This window comes from Pleuronectes platessa, chromosome 15, assembly GCF_947347685.1.
Source record: "Pleuronectes platessa chromosome 15, fPlePla1.1, whole genome shotgun sequence".
In the NCBI taxonomy this organism is placed as follows: Eukaryota; Metazoa; Chordata; class Actinopteri; order Pleuronectiformes; family Pleuronectidae; genus Pleuronectes; species Pleuronectes platessa.
The window spans coordinates 1,620,755-1,639,158 of NC_070640.1; the positions used below are offsets into that span (position 1 = coordinate 1,620,755).

An 18,404-nucleotide genomic window follows, 5' to 3' on the forward strand; every position below is an offset into this window, starting at 1 on the left:
CACACTAAGGTCCTTCGATTAGCGTTATTGCCATGTCGCCCTCATGACTCCTGGAAACCTGCTCTTATCTGACAGAGAGCTCACATGGACCCTCTCAGGTTTATTGGCCGAAGCTTTGCCAAACAACTTCCACTTTAATCTCAGTGTGTCTGTGTGTCCATCCAGCTGCCGGGGGGGGGGGGGGGGGGGGGGGGGGCACACTGTCAACTTACTGGTGGAGACATGTAAGTGTGGAAAGAAATAAAACAACAGGAGATGAAGAAGCCTTTTCAGAAGTCGGCTCTGCTTTGTGCTGTGGGACCCAGTCGGCCTCCGACCTGAGATTGAGGGCACTTGTTTGCTGAAATTGGGGCCAGCAGATGGTATTTTATTAGGAAATTAACTCAAAAGCAGCTCAGAGCTGACGAGGGGACGAGGGACGTGGTGACGGGCGGATACACGAGATGGAGAGCACACGTCAGGAGGAGGAAGCAAAAGGCCAAATAGAAACCGGAGAGACCAAAAGCTCTGAGCCTCATCAACAAAGAGAAGCTGTGACCTTTTAATACAAATCAGTTTTCTTCATTTTCCTATAAATTCAATTTATTAAGAGAAGAACAGATACTGATAATGAGAAATTCCAAAGGCAAAGCAAATATAGACAAAGACAGAAAAGACTCCTAAAGCAAACATAATTAAATTGCTGTGTCCTCTGATGGAGACACACTCAAAAATAATGGGAAACTTATTGTTTAAGTATTTTGTTGCATCATGAACTTCGTCCGGTTTCGACCACACTGAAGCTTCCCAGTGAACCCAGTCCCTCCCATCTTATTGTTTCCAGTATTTTATTCTCACAGGCTGGTGCCTCTCAGAGCTGCGGCTGAGGCGATGAGGAACAGTGGAGTAGACAGGTTTGGACTCCAGGGAGAAGTTGTGGTGACTGCTGTCACGCTAACACAAAGCCCAAACCCGTCACAGCAAAGTAGCACAAAGTGACACCACCAACCAGTTCCTCCTGGAGCTCAGTGGGGGGTTGTTTTCTGGCCGGTGTCTGCAGTGGCAGCAGCAATGGATAAGTGACACTGGCAGTTCCAGGTTTTACTGTGTTTTGCATTTGCCACGGTTTCTTAATTAGTAAAAGAAACTAGGAGATTCCCTTACCTCCACTCAGGCCCAACAGCCCCCTTTAATTCAAATGTGGGATTAAATAATCCAATACATTTTATAATCCATGGTTACAACAGCAACCTGGAATGTGAGTCACTAAAAAAATTATGACTTCCTGTTGGTTCAAACGTCCCTTACATTCAATCAAGCTGCACCAAGCTGCATACACACACAAAAATCAAGAATTTATTCCCGAGAAAAAACGAAAAATGTCCTATGTCCTCACAAAACCTTTTTATTGAGTTCTTTGAACCATGTCCCATCCTTCCACCAAGTTGTGTGGAAATCTGTTTGGCAGATTTTGCGTTATCCTGCTGACAAATACACAAAAACGCTGGAGGGTCTCATTATACATTTTATTTACAAATGTCTCTTTCTCACACACACACACACACACACAGATAAACAGTCAGGGTCCACGTGACCTGTCACATGATCTACAGACTGTGGATGATGGTTCTGTTCTTGAGGCTCTGGACGTACTCTTTAGCCTGGTCAAAGCTCGTCTTCTCCTCTGTCTTTGGCGGCGACCCCTCCACCAGCTTGACGAAGTAGTGGCAGTAAACTTTGTCCATGATGCCGAACATGCCGCGGCCGTGATACCGGATCCGCTTCAGGTACCTGCCTTTGCTGGAGAAGGACTCAGCTGCAGGACGAGGGACAGGAGGGGACAGGAGGGGACAGGAGGGGACGGTGTTTAATGAAGAACATGAACAAGATAAACAGAAAGCTGCAGATAAGGGACAATGTTAGGGATTTAATTCATAGAGGCGCCTCAGAAAGAAAACGGGTCAGAAATAATAAAGATGGTGGAGACACTGGGCTTATCTATAATTACAGCTGCCACTTTGCTTAAATGACTCTGCACAGGATCCGAACCCAGGAGAAATCGACTGCTTTAAAAAGATAAATGTATATTTATAATCTTCTGACTCTTAGACTGACAGCGTGTGGTGACAAATATGAGATTAGGTTGTTTTTTGTGAATCACTGCTTCAGACACTCACCTACATACAGGTTGGATCTGTACTCTACGTTGTGATGATTGACAGCCATCTCCTGCGCCTCGAGAAGGATCTGAGGCAAACAAACAAAGAGCTGTTACATTCATTTATTCATACACGGTGCAAAGAGGAGATGGAGGATGAGATAAAAACAAAACCTCAATAAATCAGTTCATAAAAGAAAAACTACAAAGTTGAATTTAATGTTCCTGAAAGTTATGAGTGATTCACATGCAGCTCCGAACCTCTTTCATGATCCTCGCTCCCTTCTTGTCGTTGAACTCCAGCTGGGAGATGGCCTCATCGATGCTCATCCCTTGAATCTGTGAAAGGGAGCAAACCGTGAGATGACACAACCAGATGAACCCTTGTTGCACAGCTGTTTGGACAGCCGGGGGGGGGGTGCCTGAGGAGCTGGATATTTGTCAAGGCCAACCACAGGGGGCACGTAAACAAAACAGGAAGACTAAACTCAATACAACAGATGAGATTGAATCTATACACACAGTAATGGCTTGTAGGGGTTTGTACAATAATGGTAGCAAAGTCTCTTGATAATGTCAAATATAAAATGATTAGTGCCACAGTATTAAAATACACAAATTACCAGTGAATCAGGACAAACATAAGCTGGATTTGTTTCCAAGCTAATTAAATAGATAACGTCATATTCCTGGAGTCCTGGATATTCATATCATTTGTACCCATGACTGGATTTTCTCTCAAATGACATTTTGATCTGTTTAAATAACCAACACAAGCAAACGAATATTATAGATAGTTTGATCAACACTGCAGCTTTCTTCAGAATGTCTGAATGTTCAAGATTTGAACAGAATAGAAAATAATTGTCTACTTTTGTCAATTTGTCTTTGCTTACGTGTGCAGAACGTGATATAAAGGGTACATTATGAACTCTAGCGCAATAAGACATTTTTAAAAGAAACGTTTACATAAAGGAAACGTTCATAAAAGTATTACTGATTAAGATGTTCTATGACAATAGGGATTTTAACGTTTTCTAACCATTTTCGCCAGGTACCACATCTTGTCTTTGCTGTACTTGATCTGCCTCCGACTGTGGTGGATCTCCTGCCGAGAAGAAAAAAGCTAAGTGGTCAAATGTTTGAGTAAAAACAAAAACTTTGACACTGCAACACACACAAGGATCTTTCAGTTCATATAGTTTATAACATATACATCTTTAACATTGTGGTTTGCAGTCCAGTTAAAATCTGAACCACCAGTTTCCTCCATCCTCTCTCTCTGTGCAGGTTAAATGATCAGAGAGAAGAAGGACTCACTGCAGGTCGTCGAGGCTCCTCCGGCAGCTGAGGGGCATAAAGCTTCAGGTTCCTCTTCTCCCAGTGTTTGGATTCCAGTGCAGCGCTGGTGTGGAGACATGAGAGCTGCTGAGGACTGCTGCCCCCCAGAGCCTGAAGGCTGTAACGACACAGAGGGATGAATCAAACAAAGGTTGTAACTGCACCTTACACCAACAAGCCATAGAATTACTGAGCAACAGCCTATATCTAAATCTAAAGAACAGATACAATCAAACACAACCAATCTCTACTAGTGATGTTCTATAAAAAGTTACTATAAGTGTACTATATTTATACGTATACCTGTGTATACCATAAAAATAGTTTATCAAGTAGGATTTTATTGAGATATATGACTGTATATCGTGCTCATGACATTATTTAAATTCAGTATTTTTACAGAAACTGCACTTTTAGCTCAATGCAACTGAAAAACTCTTTTGTTGTGTTATTATTGTTGTGGGTGTTACCCAGTGTGCATCTGTATCTTAGTTCTTTCTTCTCTTGCTTTCCCTTAACAAAATTGTCTTCATGAATAATAAAGTTGTATTGCATAGAATTTGTGTCTATTTTAGTGTATTTCAAAGCAGCTGACATGTTGTGTTTTAATAAGTGATGTGATTTGTTTCTATCCTTGTTATGTGTTATGCTATGATTGTTGAGTCAAATTATTAAATCATAACTGATATCAATATACAGATATAAGTCTGTGTTTTAAAGAGTTCCTGTTCTTCTTGAATAATCCAGTACAGTCGAGAACAGGTCGAATACGAACCTCACTTCCCCCGTCACTGTCTAATCAGACACTAACTTCAGCGTGGTTCATGTGAATGACTACAAACAGTCGATAGCTTCCTAGCATTCGAGCTAACGTGTAATTTAAACGCGTGCACTTTGTCCACGTGTCAGAAAGTCGCACAGTGATTGCTAAAGCTCGTGTCTAACATCTGAACTGGTATAAACAAGGAGCTGTGGGTGATTTGTCCTTCTGGTCCCTGAGCTGCAGAGAAGATGCTCTCGTGTCTCGTGTTCTTACCTCGAGTGGAACACTCCGGATAATCTCCGAGCAAAACAGAAACCTGGGGAAACACGAGGACACGTTAAAACACCATAAACAGACGGGATCACTGTATTAAAGTGCTTTAGTGGAGAGTTTAGCTCCGTTTCCCTCACCGCGTCCTGTCATTGCAGTCGCCATGTTGGAATCTTTACGACACTATCGCGTTCGCTTTACGTCAGTACTGTTTAAAGGCTTAACCGCGAAAGGTGTTTCGTTATATTACGTTTTCACTTCTTGTGTGACGTATTATATTAATCAATGAGGTTATCTGTAACAGTTATTCAATAAAATATCAGTTACACACAGTTATAAAAAGGCAAACTCGGTCTGGTTTGACCCAACGAAGCTTCCGTAGCACCGTGCAACATTTACGACACCGCGTCTACCGTCCGGCAGTCGATGCTGCATCTTCTACCATGTGAGAAGTTCGGTTCGGCTCTTCCAGGATTTAACCGAGAAAGAATTTGATGGAAGTTGCACGTGCCGGCGGCGCCATGTACCAGCGCGCACTTCCGGCCTCACCCAACTGGTACTGCTCGCGCAGCAGTGACGTGAACAGCGATGGGTTAATGGGAGTAGGAGCAAAGAACATCGTTTACCTGATCGATGTGTCCGCAGCTTCCTGTACACTGGAGGGTGAGTGACGTAGAAAAAATACTACACAATATTACTCCACAATACTTTATAATACAGCTTCCTGTAGAGTGGAGGGTGAGTGATGTAGAAAAAGTACTACACAATATTACTCCACAATACTACATAATTCAGCTTCCTGTAGAGTGGAGGGTGAGTACACCATAATACTACACAATACTACACTATACTACATTATACAGCTTCATGTAGAGTGGTAGGTGAGTACACAACACAACACTATACTACATTATACAGCTTCATGTAGAGTGGTAGGTGAGTACACAATACTATACTACATAATACAGCTTCATGAAGAGTGGAGGGTGAGTACACAATACTACTACACTATACTACATAATGCAGCTTCCTGTAGAGTGGAGGGTGTATACACAATAATAATGCACAATACTGCATACTACACTATACAGCTTCATGTAGAGTGGAGGGTGAGTACCCAATAATACTACATATTACAACACTACAGTATACGATACAGCTTCCTGTAGAGTGGAGGGTGAGAACACAATAATACTACACAATACTACATATTACAGCACTCCAGTATACACCTCAGGTTCCTGAAGAGTGGATGGTGAGTGATGTACAATAATACTACACCTTACAACACTATACTACATAATACTACACAGTATAACATTATACAAAACAATTCAGCGTCCTGTAGAGTGGAGGCTGAGTCTACACAATAATACTACAATATAACACAATACTACACAATGTAACACTACAGTATATAATACAGGTTCCGGTAGAGTGGAGGGTGGAAGTATTTTATCTTAAGATCAGATCCAAATAACCCAATTTAAATGGTCTGGGATTATTTAATAGATGTTAAACATGCTGAGCAATAATCCTCTCAGTCAAATATCAGTGGAGGGTTTTTAGAGCTAAATTGGAAATGGAACCAATCTGGAGGTATTGTTTTTTTTGCCTTGTGAAAATTAAAATCTAGCGTCACGATTCTGCAGGGACGTCAGAGTCTTTCCCTCAGGTTCAGGTGGTCCGGGAGCTTTTCTTCTTCACAATGTGATGAGGACACTGATATCTAAACCTCTGTTGTTTCCTCAGGTGAGCTGGTCGGCCACAGGGACCTGGTGTCGGGCTTCTCCTTCTGTCAGCACCCAGGACAGAACCACCTCTGCGTCAGCTCCTCCCATGACGGAAAGATCCGGTACTGGGACTCCAGCACCAAGAGTCTTCTGAAGGAACATGAAGCTCATCAGGTGGGTGTCCACTCCCCGCCAGAGGAACAGGCTGCTGCCCCCTGCAGGCAGCAGTCTGCTAAACACTCTGATCAGACACACACTTTGGTTCCACTTGTCTGTGGCTTCATGGAGATGTTGGACCAATGACCCAATCTGGACATTTCCTCTTCCTTCCTTCCTGCCTCATGATGTCCTCTTTTGCTTAAAGTAAAGTAAATACTGATAACAATATTTAAGCCCCAGATAATGTGTGTTTAGGCCAGAAAAAATTATGAAAATTATGAAAATCCCAGAAATGAATTAAAATAGCACATTTCCTTTTAACTAGTTCCCTGTAAAGCTGAACACCTTCCATTGAATCCAGGCTAAAACATTATTGAGACGTACAGAATCAACCCAGTGCACTCAGCAGTGTTTTGTCTCCACACACAGAGTCCTATCACAGCGCTGCACTGGTCCCCGCTGGACAAGAACCTGGTGGTGTCCGGGGACGAGAAGGGCGTGATGGTCTGTTACTGGTTCCACACCGGAGACACTTTCAGCCTCTTCCCTGAGCCCAGGACCATCTTCTGCATCACCTGCTCCCCTCACGCCTGGAACACCGTGGCTGTCGGGTAAGACGACACTTCAGACTTAGAACGGTTTCATTCTAAACAAAGCCCAGAAACTCAGATCTGAATAGAAACAACATAGATGACCGTTTAACAGGAATAAGGATTCACAAGTGTTGGGTCCTATAAATATAGTTTTAAGGCAAAAAGACAGGAAGTAGCTAAACAGAGACGATGTGTATTCAGCTCTAAAAAGATTAAGATACTTGCAGTATTCAAATCTGCTTCTGGGTCAGTTAGAAAGGACCATATCAGCTGATTTCTATCGGCCAACTGATAAATGGCTCTTGCTCTTTAATGCAGAAATCCAGTTTCTACACTTTGACTCTTCGCTTCATCTCTTCTGCTTTCACGACCGCAGCAACAGATTCAAATTCAACCTTTTATCAGCAAAATGAGAGAAACCGATAAATATCAGTGGTTTTTAAAAACGCTGCTTTCTTCTGTTCAAGGTATAAGGACGGAATGATCGTCCTGATTGATGTGAGTAAGAAAGGCCTCGTGATGCAGCGTCTGCGGGGACACGACGATGAGATCCACTCGTTGGCCTGGTGTCCACTTCCTGGTGAGGACGCCCTCTACAGCAGACCTGAGGACAGTGAAGGTTCTGGAGCGGGACAGGGTCAGTTGTTACAGCACCAGGCCCAAGTTGGTTTAGGTGTTTTTACTCCTGTGTGTGGTATTTTTGCCCAAATGAGTCGATGGGAGAAAATACAGGTGGTTTATATAATAAATTGACTTTTTTTTTTATCCAACAGCAGCTAATGGCGATTCTGCGGGGCTGGAGAAAGGCTGCTATCTGGCTTCTGGGAGCAAGGACCAGACGGTGAAGATCTGGAGCACAGTGAAGAACAAAGGTGAAAGTCAAGATCTCCTCAAACTCACAGAGAGCCACAAGCACTCTGCTCATGTCCTCTTAAGAAAGATGGAACTTGATGTTCTCTTTTAATCCTCTCCTCTTCCTCCTCTGGCAGCTGTGATGACCCTGAAGATGCCATATCTGAAGAAAAGAGGCTCAGCCGTCGACCCCAGTGTCAAAGAGAGACTGTGGCTGAACGTCCACTGGCCGAAGGGACGAGCCACTCAACTGGTGTCCAGCTGCTTCAGGTGCGTACCTCAGATGAAACGTGACACCAGCAGAGCTCAGGTTGCATTTGTGTTGATTCAAGAGGAGCTAACAGGCTCCATGCAAAAGACCAATGAACATAAACCCCTGACAGAGACCTGGTGTTATCGATCTTCAGGTGCTGTAGATAAACGACTTTGTGTCCTCAGTGGTGAGCTGGTGCTGTGGGACCTGACCAAGACGGGGAAGCTGAGGTGGACTCTGCTGGGGACGTCGTCCGAGGGCCAGAACCACAGCAGGATCGTTTTCAACATGAGTTCGGTTCTCATGCAGGACAACAGACAGCTGCTCGTCAGCACGTCCATGGACAGAAACGTGAGTCACAGCCTTTGGACATTTTCTCTTAAATTCTCTATTTATTATTCATATATTATCGAGAGAGACTATTGGAGCTGAAATTCTTTATATTCCAGATTAAATGCTGGGACCTGGACTCTCTGGACTGCTGCTGGACCCTCCCCACCCTGGGGGGGTTCGTCTACACCCTCACCTTCTCCCCTGTGGGTACAGGGTGTCTGGCGCTGGGTGTCGGTGACCACATGATCCGGGTGTGGAACACGCTGACGACACAGAACCAGTACGACACCAGGTCCTTCTGGCATGGCATCAAGTCCAAGGTCACAGCGGTGAGTTTAACGCAGAGAGAAAACACATAGAAAAGATATTTGCAGAAACAATCCGTCCTGATCTATAGTTTATGATCCACTGTTTATCTAGAACTGAGCTATATTGTGTCTGGAGGTTTTCTGAAACCTTAAAAACAGCAAGAAAAAGAAAACCGGGACATTTCTCTGTGTTTTAAATCTCAGCTTTTTAATAAATTCTTCCTCTGAGCTGCTGATAAAACGTTTTATTATCAGTTTCAAGCAGTTTAATAAGATGCACTGAGGAACTGTTCTTCCACTGCAGCTGGCGTGGCACCCGAAGAAAGAAGGATCCTTGTCTTTTGGAACCGATGATGGTAAAGTGGGAATCTACGAAGTCTACACAAACAAGTAAGATTCAATAATTCAATCAAATCAGTCCTGGAGGTTTTTATCCCCAAGTCCAACACTGAGTCTTTTTTCAGCAGTATGAAAAACTAATTAGTAATTTGCTGACTAGTCGAAAATGTCCCAGCTCCCAGTGAGATTCACCAGTTTGGTTCCACCTCAAACTGGTTCAAATGTAGACTTCAGGTTCAAGGTTAAAAAAGAAAATGTATATAGTGCTGGACAATGATTAAGACATATTTCATGTAGTCATTAAAAGTTTAACATTCAATTGATTTTACTGCTGATTTGACATTAACAGTGAAAATAACTTCCTCATGACTTTCAACTTCAGAAAGAGATGAGTGTCGAGTTTCCAGTTGGACTTTAAGTCTGGAAACTCTCAGTGAAAGTCACAGAGTGAAGCTGTTGGGGTCTCACTGATCCTTCTCCTGATCCCTGGAGGTCGACCCGTCGTCAGCCGTCCACGTCCTCGCTCCTGATTGGTCGTTTGTTCTGCTTCATCTCCTCCCAGGCCTCCGCAGATATCCAGCTCCTATCACCGAAAAACCGTGTACACATTGGCTTGGGGACCCCCAGTTCCCCCAATGTCATTTGGTAAGTTCCTAATGAACTCTCAGCAACTGCTGCTGTTTGCTCCGAACGCCCTGACCCAGCAAAAACACCGGCGGTGCGATGCCGAAAAAGCAGCGAGTCAGCGGGAAAAAAAAACACATTCCAAACATCTCAGCACGCCCTTTTGTAATCAACTCTGTAATTGAATCATCGGAGAAAACACTCAGTCCTCACCCCCCCCACACACAAACACTTCAGCCACTCGGGGGGGAGCGGAGACACGGAGAGCTGATCTCACCAGCTGTCGGCAGATGACATCTTGATTAGCGCATCAGTCACACGCTCGGAAGCTGTAAACGTCGAGTGTTGCCGTGCCAGCAATCTGCCGATGGCTCCTAAACGAACAAGGGGAAACGCTAATTTGTTTACCGACAGCGCTGGCGCCGGTTCAGCCCGGTGCTCGCCTCCCATTGGTTGAGGACGTTGAAACGACTTGGAAAAGGTGTACAGAGGAAATTAGGAGCAGCTGCTTCCTCCGTCTCTGGATGTGTGAAGACTGTCGACTCGTCCTTTTTTGTTCTTGTGTTTAGATCCTGAGCAAACTGAGGGTGAACACCAGACACTTAAGAACTTCTGGTTTTTAATGAAATGAGCAGAAAGAAAGAAAAGTAGACAAAGCTGCAAACTCGAGGACCTTTAGTTACTCAGTGGGCTACAAACATGCATAACATCCTGCAGGATTTTAAATGTTTAATATCAATATTTCCAGGTTGAAGTTATCAGGGATTAAATTAACAGAGACAGTTTTCCTAGTTTTCTAGAAATCCAGAGACGTGTGGATGAGGCATCAAACCAGAATGTTACCAGTATCGACAATTTGATTTTACTTTGAGATACTCGTCTTGATTCAGAATCTCCAGTATGTGATCATCGCCCCGCTGATGATGCATTGTCCTGAAATGATCTATAACGCTTTGTGTTTGTGTGACGTTCAGGTGCAGACAGAGGGAAGTCGACCTTCAGCCTCTACAGCTGCGCCGGTGAAGGCGTCATCCTGCAGCACGACCCGCTGAAGCTGAGCGGGGAAGCGTCCGACATAGATCAGCTGATCAGAAACACCAATAACATCAAGGTGGGGGGGGGGGGGGCACTGTCACTGATGAGATGAAGAACAAACTCTAGAAGTTCTCTGACGTCTGCTGCTGAATGTTAATGTTTGTGTGAAGTTGTAAAGTTGATCTCTGTCCCAACAGCACAAACTGTCTCCACACACCGACCTCAGCTGGAAGCCAGATGGGAAAGTGCTCGCCATCGGCAATGAGGACGGGTGAGTGAGCGGTCGGGGGGGACGGGGGGGGGGGACCAGCTGTCCACTGACAGATCTGAGTCTTTAGGCTACAGACAAATGGATTAGATTGTGTGTGAGCTTAAAGTTTCACTGAGTGTGTCTTCGAAAAAGATAAATACTTTTGTTCAGTCATTTGTTTGAATTTCAAAGATCCGTGAACTTAATCAGGGAGAAAACTCATCAGCTCATTAAATCCAGTCTGTTAAACTTCATCTCTGCTTCTGTGTTTCCTTCTTCTACTGGAAACTGTTCACTGGAGCTGAAGTCCTGTGTGATTCTCTCTGCTGCAGGTGTATCGACGTGTACCAGGCTCCCAGTCTGAAGCTGGTGTGCAGCATCCAGCAGCATCACAAGATCATCAACACGCTGCAGTGGCATCACGACCACAGCTCCCCCCCCGAGCTGCACTGCCTCCTGGCCTCAGGCTCCAGCAACGCCATCGTCTACGTGCACGACCTCCGCTCCATCATCGGTAGGAAGAGACCTCCCAGGGAAATAGTGAAACGAGTGAAACTGTCTCTCTAACTGAACTGTCTGTTTCCAAATCCACGAAACCACACATTGTGTTGATGAAGTTATTTGGAGTTGTACAGACCTGTGAACCAGAACAACCTGACAGACTTAGTGACGATTGTGCCTGATGGTGTAAATACTACACATACCAAGGAAGGTATTGGAAGTACTCTGCCGCCATCTAGTGGTCGGAGTGGAAAATACATACTAGCCCCTTGGGACTGTGCAGCAAAGTTATTTTGAGGTATTAGGCTGTATTTGAAATACTGTTATGATTGAACAGCAATGATTGTACAGAAAATATATGTTGTTATACAATTTCAATCAAAAGCAGAATCAATATAATAATCTACATACAAGAGACTGGAAAATTTAATAAATTAAGGTTATGCCCCGTTATGCCTAATGTCGCTAATTTGCCTCATACCCTAATTTGATATCTACTGTATATGCTATATTGAAATTAACAATCTCCACTTAATTAAGCATCTGTATTCTTGTTTGGTGTCTTTGCAGAGAATCCTCCAGAGAGCCCGGTGGTGGTGACGGAGCCGTATCGCAGGCTGTGTGGTCACACCGATAAAATCACCGACATGTCCTGGAGTCCGCACCACGAGGCGCGGCTGGTCACCGCCTCCTATGACGGAACAGCCCAGGTCAGCACCCGCCGAGCATCATGGGTATAAAACGGTCATATTGGTCTGGATGAGTTTAAGGTTGTTTTTTTTGGGCTGTTCAGGTGTGGGATGTGCTGATGGAGGAGGCGCTCTCTAACTACCGGGGTCACAATGGTTACCTGCTCAGCGTGGACTGGTCGCCCGTCGACCCAGATGTGATCTGGACCGGAGGGAAGGACTTCACCGCTCAGGAGTGGAGAGTTTCCAAACAGGAGTTTACAAAGCCACCGAAAGGTGAACATGCGTTGAGTCTGGAGGTTTGACTTCGGGGAGTTGTGTCGGTCGATCTCGATCCCGACTGTAACGTTCACGTGTTTCTCCTCCTCAGGGAAAAAGATGACGAAGCTCAAGGAAAAGAAGTCCAACCCCAATCAGAAGAGGAAGAAGACACCAGGGCCCGGAGAGATGAACGGGGGCCCGGTCCCCGATGGAGAGAAGAGCGTGACGGGGCCGGAGCAGTCGGGTGAAGAGGACGAAGTCAGCTCCACCAGCAGCAGTGTCCCTCCACCAGGTGACGGAGGACGAGAGACACACACGTCTGAAAACCAGTGAGATTGTTGGAAAGTGACAAAATAACTCTGACCTTTTGTTTCCAGCTGCTTCTGAGATGCAAAGAAAATCGTCTGCGGTGCCGAAGACCAAAGATAAACCTGGTACAGAGGGTTTCACATCTTACTACACAGCTTCACTGGATGTGTTTCTGAAATAGTGTGTGTACTTGTGTTCCTATGTGAGTCTACATGTGTTTGTGTGTTTCCAGACACGAACCTGCTGAAGAAGAAGAAGCCTCGCTCCATGCTTCCTATCAGCACATCCATGGACCACCGGCCTAAAGAGGACCTGATGCAGGACTGCATCACTCTGGCCTCTGTCCACCACAACCATGGTGAGACTCGCTTTCTAAACTGGTTACTGGTTCACACACTGGTGATACTAGAGAGGGAGACGGCTCAGAACACTGATCTGGCTTCAGTTTAGATGAGATTTGTTTTTAAAGTCATTTCACTCAGGAACCAAGAGATCAACCAGGAGCAAAGTGTATGAATGGTATTAAATTAATTAATTTACATGCCCTCTATAAGCAAAGGTCACATGGAACCTCTCCTTTCTTCATGGGTTGTTTAAGCTTTAGGTTATTAGGGAACTAATGTGGTGTGTATGTTCTCTAGCGCCCCCTGCTGGCTGTGTCCCAGGAGAGGGGGAGCACATCCATTTCGGCCTCTTCTCTGACAGACCGGCTCTTTACCGCATGTTCCAGTCTGAAGGTTTGTGTGTTTTCTTAATATCAGATTAACAGAACAGCCGTTTTCTTTAGTTTAATGAGGTTAGTGAACACATTCAATTAAATCCTGAGACTACACGATGGAGTTAACCTGCTCATGTAGACACGTTCATGTCTGGGAAGTTGTTCACGGTGTTGTGTGTGGTTGTGTGTTGTGTGTCGCTCCTCAGAGAAGGGTCACGTGGAGGCGGGTCACTTTGACTCTGTGGTGTACCTGCGACTGTGGAGCGGCGACCTGCAGGGGGCGCTGCAGCTCGCCATGGAGAGAGGGGAGCTGAACGACCACCTGCTGTCCATCGCTCCCATGGGTGACAACTCTAATACTGATACACATACAATTCAAACTGTTGCAGATCGATAATTTACATATCTTTTTATATTTAATCAAAGGCTACATCAGTTTAACATCAGAACAAGATTCACACATTTTGATCTTTTAAGCTCAAACCACCTAAACGCTGTGTTTCCTGTGCAGCCGGGTTCGAGGCGTGGCGCCGGGCGGTGGAGGCCTACGTCCAGCAGCTGTGTTTGCAGGAGCAGTACCTGAAGGCAGCGTCTCACCTGCTGTCAATCAACAAAGTGTACGAGGCCATCGACCTGCTGCGATCTCACAAAGTCTACAGGTTCACCTCCTCCTTCTCTTCTCAACAGGCCGAGACTCACCTGGTTCCTTGTACTTGAATATTGTCTGTTACGATTCTGTAGTGTTTCTCATTGTGTGTGTGTTTGTTTGTGTGTTTTATCAGAGAGGCCATAGCTCTGGTGAAAGCCCGGCTGCCGGCAGACGACCCCGTCCTGAAGGAGCTGTACACCGGCTGGGCCGCTGTGCTGGAGAAGGACGGACATCTGTCCTCCGCTGCTAAATGGTGAGAACTGGAAAGACTTGTCTCTCTCAGATCTTCTCATCTGTAACTTATGTCTTTTATAAAAAATGATTCAACCCTTTTCTGCTCGGCCTCATCTCCTCCCAGTTACTTGGCTGCTGGAGCCAGTTTCGACGCAGCCAAAGTCCTCTCCAGGAAGAACGACGTCTCCTCGCTGAAGACGGCGTCCATCTTGGCGAGGATCTCCGGGGAGGACGCTCTGGCTAAGTCTCTGGCCCTGAGGTGCGCTAAGGACCTGGCGAGTGCTCAGAACTGGGTCGGAGCCCAGGACGTCCTCGGCTCACACGAGAGTCTGTTGGTCAGTGACAACAACACAAATTGTGAATTTACTCTTTTGAAAATCTAAATCCTCTGAATTTCAATTATTTAAAATGTCATTTAAAAGAGATTCTGACGTTTGATCATTTTAACGATTAAGTCATCGGCAGGTTCCTCAACTTCCTGAATTGAGTTGTGAATTCTGTTCTCTGCAGGTCCACCAGCTGCATCTCAGCACCACTGAGCTTCTGACTGTGATGCTGGAGGACGCCAAAGTTATACCTCAGGCCTGGAGCGCCTGTCACGCGTGGTCCTCCCCAGACAAAGACCTCACCACCCTCCAGGACCGAGTGAGAGACGTGTGGGAGAAGCTGTACGAGGTCTCAGAGGCGTCAGAAGGACGTCGCAGCGCTGCAGCTCTTCTGCAGGAGCTCAAGTCCCTGGAGAGTCCAACCCCGAGCGCCAGCGTCTCTATCAGACAGGTCCAGAGTCCTCCACCCTCTTCCCTGATTCTATACCACAGTCACATCGTTTCCAGCATCTGACTTCTTCTTCCTCCCTCCTCTTCCTCAGGTTCTGCAGTATTCATCCATCCATCTGACTCACTCTGTCCTGAGCTGGTTGGTGGACGATGATGAGGAGCTGATAAAAGGACTGTGGCAGGCGGTGGCTTGGCTGAGAGACACGAGACACTTCTGTGTCTCTGCTGAAGTCCTCAGGCGCCTGTTCCCCGACAGTACGTCTCTGTCCTTAGTGAATCAGTTCCACAGGAATCTGCTCAGTTTGAAACTTTAAATACACTTTGTTTTGTGTATAAATCAGAAACGGATCAAATTATTACATTTATTGATTTTTTTTTTTTACTTTTGGTTCTATTAAATTAATCAAATCCACTTTCGCAATCAATTTGATCAAGTCCAGGAGAATGAACGAACTCACTGTGGTTCCAGTTTCTGTTTTTAGGTGAATTTCTAAGGCTTTAAAATGAGATCATCCTCTTTTAGTCGAACCTCTTGGATACTTCAGTGTGAGGGACATTTAATAAATAGTAAAAGTAGAATATGATGTGTCATTTCTCTTTTTGGAGCTGTAACCATGTTTCTCTCTCCATCAGAAGACGTCACCGTTTGTTCCAGGAAACGTCTGAAAACTCTTCACGTCTCAGCTGAAGAAGGAAAAGCTGCTGCCAACAGTCTTCAGGCCTTCGTCCACTACCACCGTCTGTACGAGCGCTGGTGGAGCAGCTCGGCTCACAACCAGAAGGTCCACAGGAGACTCTCCCTCCCAGAGACTGACTTATGTGCCAGGGACAAGGTGGAGGACAAGGTGGAGGACAAGGTGGAGGACAAGGTGGAGGACAAGGTGGAGGACAGAGAATCATCCGAGTCAGGAAAGAGCGCCCTCTCACCGACCAGAAGTCTGGACGACCTGGGACTTGATGCTTCACTCCTTCTGTCCGAGTCTCACGCTGCCTGTCAGGCCACTCAGAGGTCGGTGAGACAGATCCAGGAGCAGCTGGCTGCCATGGTGCAGCAGCACAGCGGAGCCCAGGGGGGGGCGCCCGAGCCTGGAGACAAACAGGCCGACACACAGACGTCCTCCACCACAGACACATCAGACGGACACGGATCTGCTGATGCTGCGGAAGGGTCTGTTACCGATGATGGAATCTTCTGTTTGTATTTCATGATGTTTAGTTGTAGACTTTCAGAGGAATTCAAAGTGGAAGATTTCACTCTGTAAACTATAATTTAGAAAAAGCACAGCTCAACTTTTTCCTCAAAGGAAGAGAAGTGGGGACACAACTTTTAATACAATGGTCAACAGGCCAGAGACTAAAGAACCTGAACCTGTAGAGCTTGAGCCACTAACAACTGAAAGACACCAGAGTGATATGAGCAGCTTTACCTTCTGCATCTAGTACAACTTAATGTTTGTTCCAACTTTGGATTCAATGTTATTCTGCTCTACTACATTTCAGTTATGAATATTGTAGTTTTTCCTTCACTACATTTATCTGAAGCTGCAGTTACGTTGTAGACTGAGATTTTACACACAACCTGTAATTAAAACCTACACAAGAAAATCAAGTAGTTCACCTGCCACCTCCGTCAGCATCAGCATAAACTTTCCACATCAACCATTTTCTGTTCTTTGACAGTTAAAGTTTATTCTGTAGTTCAACTCGGTCCATTTGACTTATTTCTCAATAATGTAAAAGTTTTATTTCAATGACGGTTTGGTTTGTAACAGAGTCCCAGTTTGCTGACCTCTGGCCCTGTGATGGTTGTCTCCCTCAGGTCGGGCGACCAGGAGACGCTCCTCTCTCTCTCCGTCAAGATGTCCGAGCTTCAGAAGGAGTTGTGTGATCTGCCGGACACCCTCAAGGTAAAAGCTGACACACAACACTGACTTCATGTTATCACTGATGGAAACAAATGGAAATATGATTTTTATTTCATTCCGGGAAAGACAACAGTTTATAATGGTGCCCTGTAGGGGGCGCCACAGATATGTGAGGGATCAACGCTCTGTCCACACGATCCTAGGTTTTCACTTTACTGGTTACAGTGACGTGTATCTCCCTGTGACTGACTCTCACCTGTGTGTTCTCTCGAAGACATTCCCTCATCCAGACGTTCTGGAGTGTTGCCTGGTTCTGCTGCACTTAAGCAAATCTTCCCCGCTGGTCTCCGAGTCCCTGAGAGGAGACGCCGAGGTTCTGCTCCGGAAGTTCGGCTCGGGTCCGTCCGCCCTGAAAGCGTCACGCCGCTTCCTCGCCTGAGTTCGATGCCCCGACCGACAGGAGCACTTTCACTGTACAGTTGTTTTTTGAATAAAAAAACCTTTAATCACACGATGCAGCATCTAGAGTCGGTTTGATTCCACATCCAGATGTGCAGCAGGGAACCACAGCTGTAGAAGACGTTTGAGCCTGACGGCAAATATGAATATTTACAGCAACTCCCTGGAGCCACAATGAAACGTAGGATTTATATTAAATATTAAACCAAGTTGCAACCTTATCGCAACTGAAACAGAACTCGTTACCTTGGATTATTAACTATCTAAAAAATCAGCCTTATTTAGAATTAGAAAGTTTGGTGTCAGCTTAGATCATAAACACTTATTGGACAAAAGTGTAGTTTGTCCCCGTCAGCTTTTCTCCAAGTCCGTCTTTAAATCCTCACGTTTATAAACAAGTATTTGATTTTCAGTACTTAAAAAAAAAAAAGACCTTAACTTACAAGTGCCACCAAATGTCTTTAAGTCTGTTCAGTGTTAGTACAGTACTACAGTGCAAATATTCTTTCACTGTAGTTTTGCTTCTCAAGTGGGTTTGTGTTTTGGGAATCTGAAGATTTGACAGTGTTATAAGATCAACTAAAGAATAAGTTGAAGCTTAAGTTAAACTTTTGGTTATAATACCCATTTTCCCAGAGTTAATGAAGATTTTTTTAAATGATCATTTTAATACCAAGATTGATGAAACTTGTAAAGATAAAGTTTGGCCTCGTTTGGAGAAGTATTTATCGATTATAAACATTAAACAAATTTTCTGTCAAATAATGAACTAATTGTTTCCGCACTAGCAACAGTTTTGAAGTTTCTGTTCCGAGGTTCGAGGGAAAGTTTCCGGTTGAGGAGAAACTTTGGAAACTAAACCTTTTCCACAAACGTTGGTTGAGCCGTTTCGTCTTTGTGGTTTAAAAACACAAATACTTAAAAATGTACATTCAAAATACAAAACAATTTAA

General features: G+C 44.9%; 2 protein-coding genes across 2 annotated transcripts; one reads left to right on the forward strand and one right to left on the reverse strand.

The window, feature by feature from the left end:
• Window positions 1-1,491: 1,491 nt before the first annotated feature.
• On the reverse strand, window positions 1,492-4,729 carry mrpl22 (mitochondrial ribosomal protein L22). Its single transcript, XM_053441474.1, has 7 exons — window positions 4,652-4,729; window positions 4,515-4,557; window positions 3,458-3,596; window positions 3,180-3,245; window positions 2,399-2,476; window positions 2,157-2,226; window positions 1,492-1,795 (listed from the first exon to the last, which is right to left on the reverse strand). Exons 1-7 carry the CDS (start codon window positions 4,674-4,676, stop codon window positions 1,587-1,589), a joined length of 630 nt encoding a protein of 209 aa, XP_053297449.1. The 5' UTR covers window positions 4,677-4,729; the 3' UTR covers window positions 1,492-1,586.
• A 197-nt stretch (window positions 4,730-4,926) lies between these two features.
• gemin5 (gem (nuclear organelle) associated protein 5) lies at window positions 4,927-17,463 on the forward strand. The gene is made up of 28 exons (XM_053442396.1): window positions 4,927-5,174; window positions 6,264-6,418; window positions 6,833-7,014; window positions 7,464-7,633; window positions 7,770-7,868; window positions 7,986-8,118; window positions 8,287-8,452; window positions 8,551-8,763; window positions 9,047-9,132; window positions 9,644-9,726; window positions 10,680-10,816; window positions 10,938-11,011; window positions 11,323-11,504; window positions 12,062-12,201; window positions 12,285-12,456; window positions 12,551-12,733; window positions 12,819-12,875; window positions 12,983-13,108; window positions 13,392-13,487; window positions 13,675-13,812; window positions 13,980-14,127; window positions 14,251-14,370; window positions 14,476-14,686; window positions 14,862-15,128; window positions 15,220-15,382; window positions 15,761-16,295; window positions 16,947-17,034; window positions 17,267-17,463. The coding sequence occupies exons 1-28, from the start codon at window positions 5,006-5,008 to the stop codon at window positions 17,429-17,431; spliced, it is 4,458 nt and encodes a 1,485-aa protein (XP_053298371.1). The 5' UTR covers window positions 4,927-5,005; the 3' UTR covers window positions 17,432-17,463.
• The last annotated feature ends 941 nt before the right edge of the window (window positions 17,464-18,404 follow it).

Excerpts from the sequence above, each read along its gene's own strand:
- mrpl22 (XM_053441474.1), bottom strand. The coding sequence starts at position 4,676 with ATGGCGACTGCAATGACAGGACGCG. Across the intron at positions 4,558-4,651 it reads GACTGCAATGACAGGACGCG|GTTTCTGTTTTGCTCGGAGA; the intron begins GTGAGGGAAACG and ends GTGTTTCCCCAG. Across the intron at positions 3,597-4,514 it reads TCCGGAGTGTTCCACTCGAG|CCTTCAGGCTCTGGGGGGCA; the intron begins GTAAGAACACGA and ends GTGTCGTTACAG.
- gemin5 (XM_053442396.1), top strand. The coding sequence starts at position 5,006 with ATGGAAGTTGCACGTGCCGGCGGCGCCATGTACCAGCGCGCACTTCCG. Across the intron at positions 13,488-13,674 it reads CCGCATGTTCCAGTCTGAAG|AGAAGGGTCACGTGGAGGCG; the intron begins GTTTGTGTGTTT and ends GTCGCTCCTCAG. Across the intron at positions 14,128-14,250 it reads CGATCTCACAAAGTCTACAG|AGAGGCCATAGCTCTGGTGA; the intron begins GTTCACCTCCTC and ends GTGTTTTATCAG.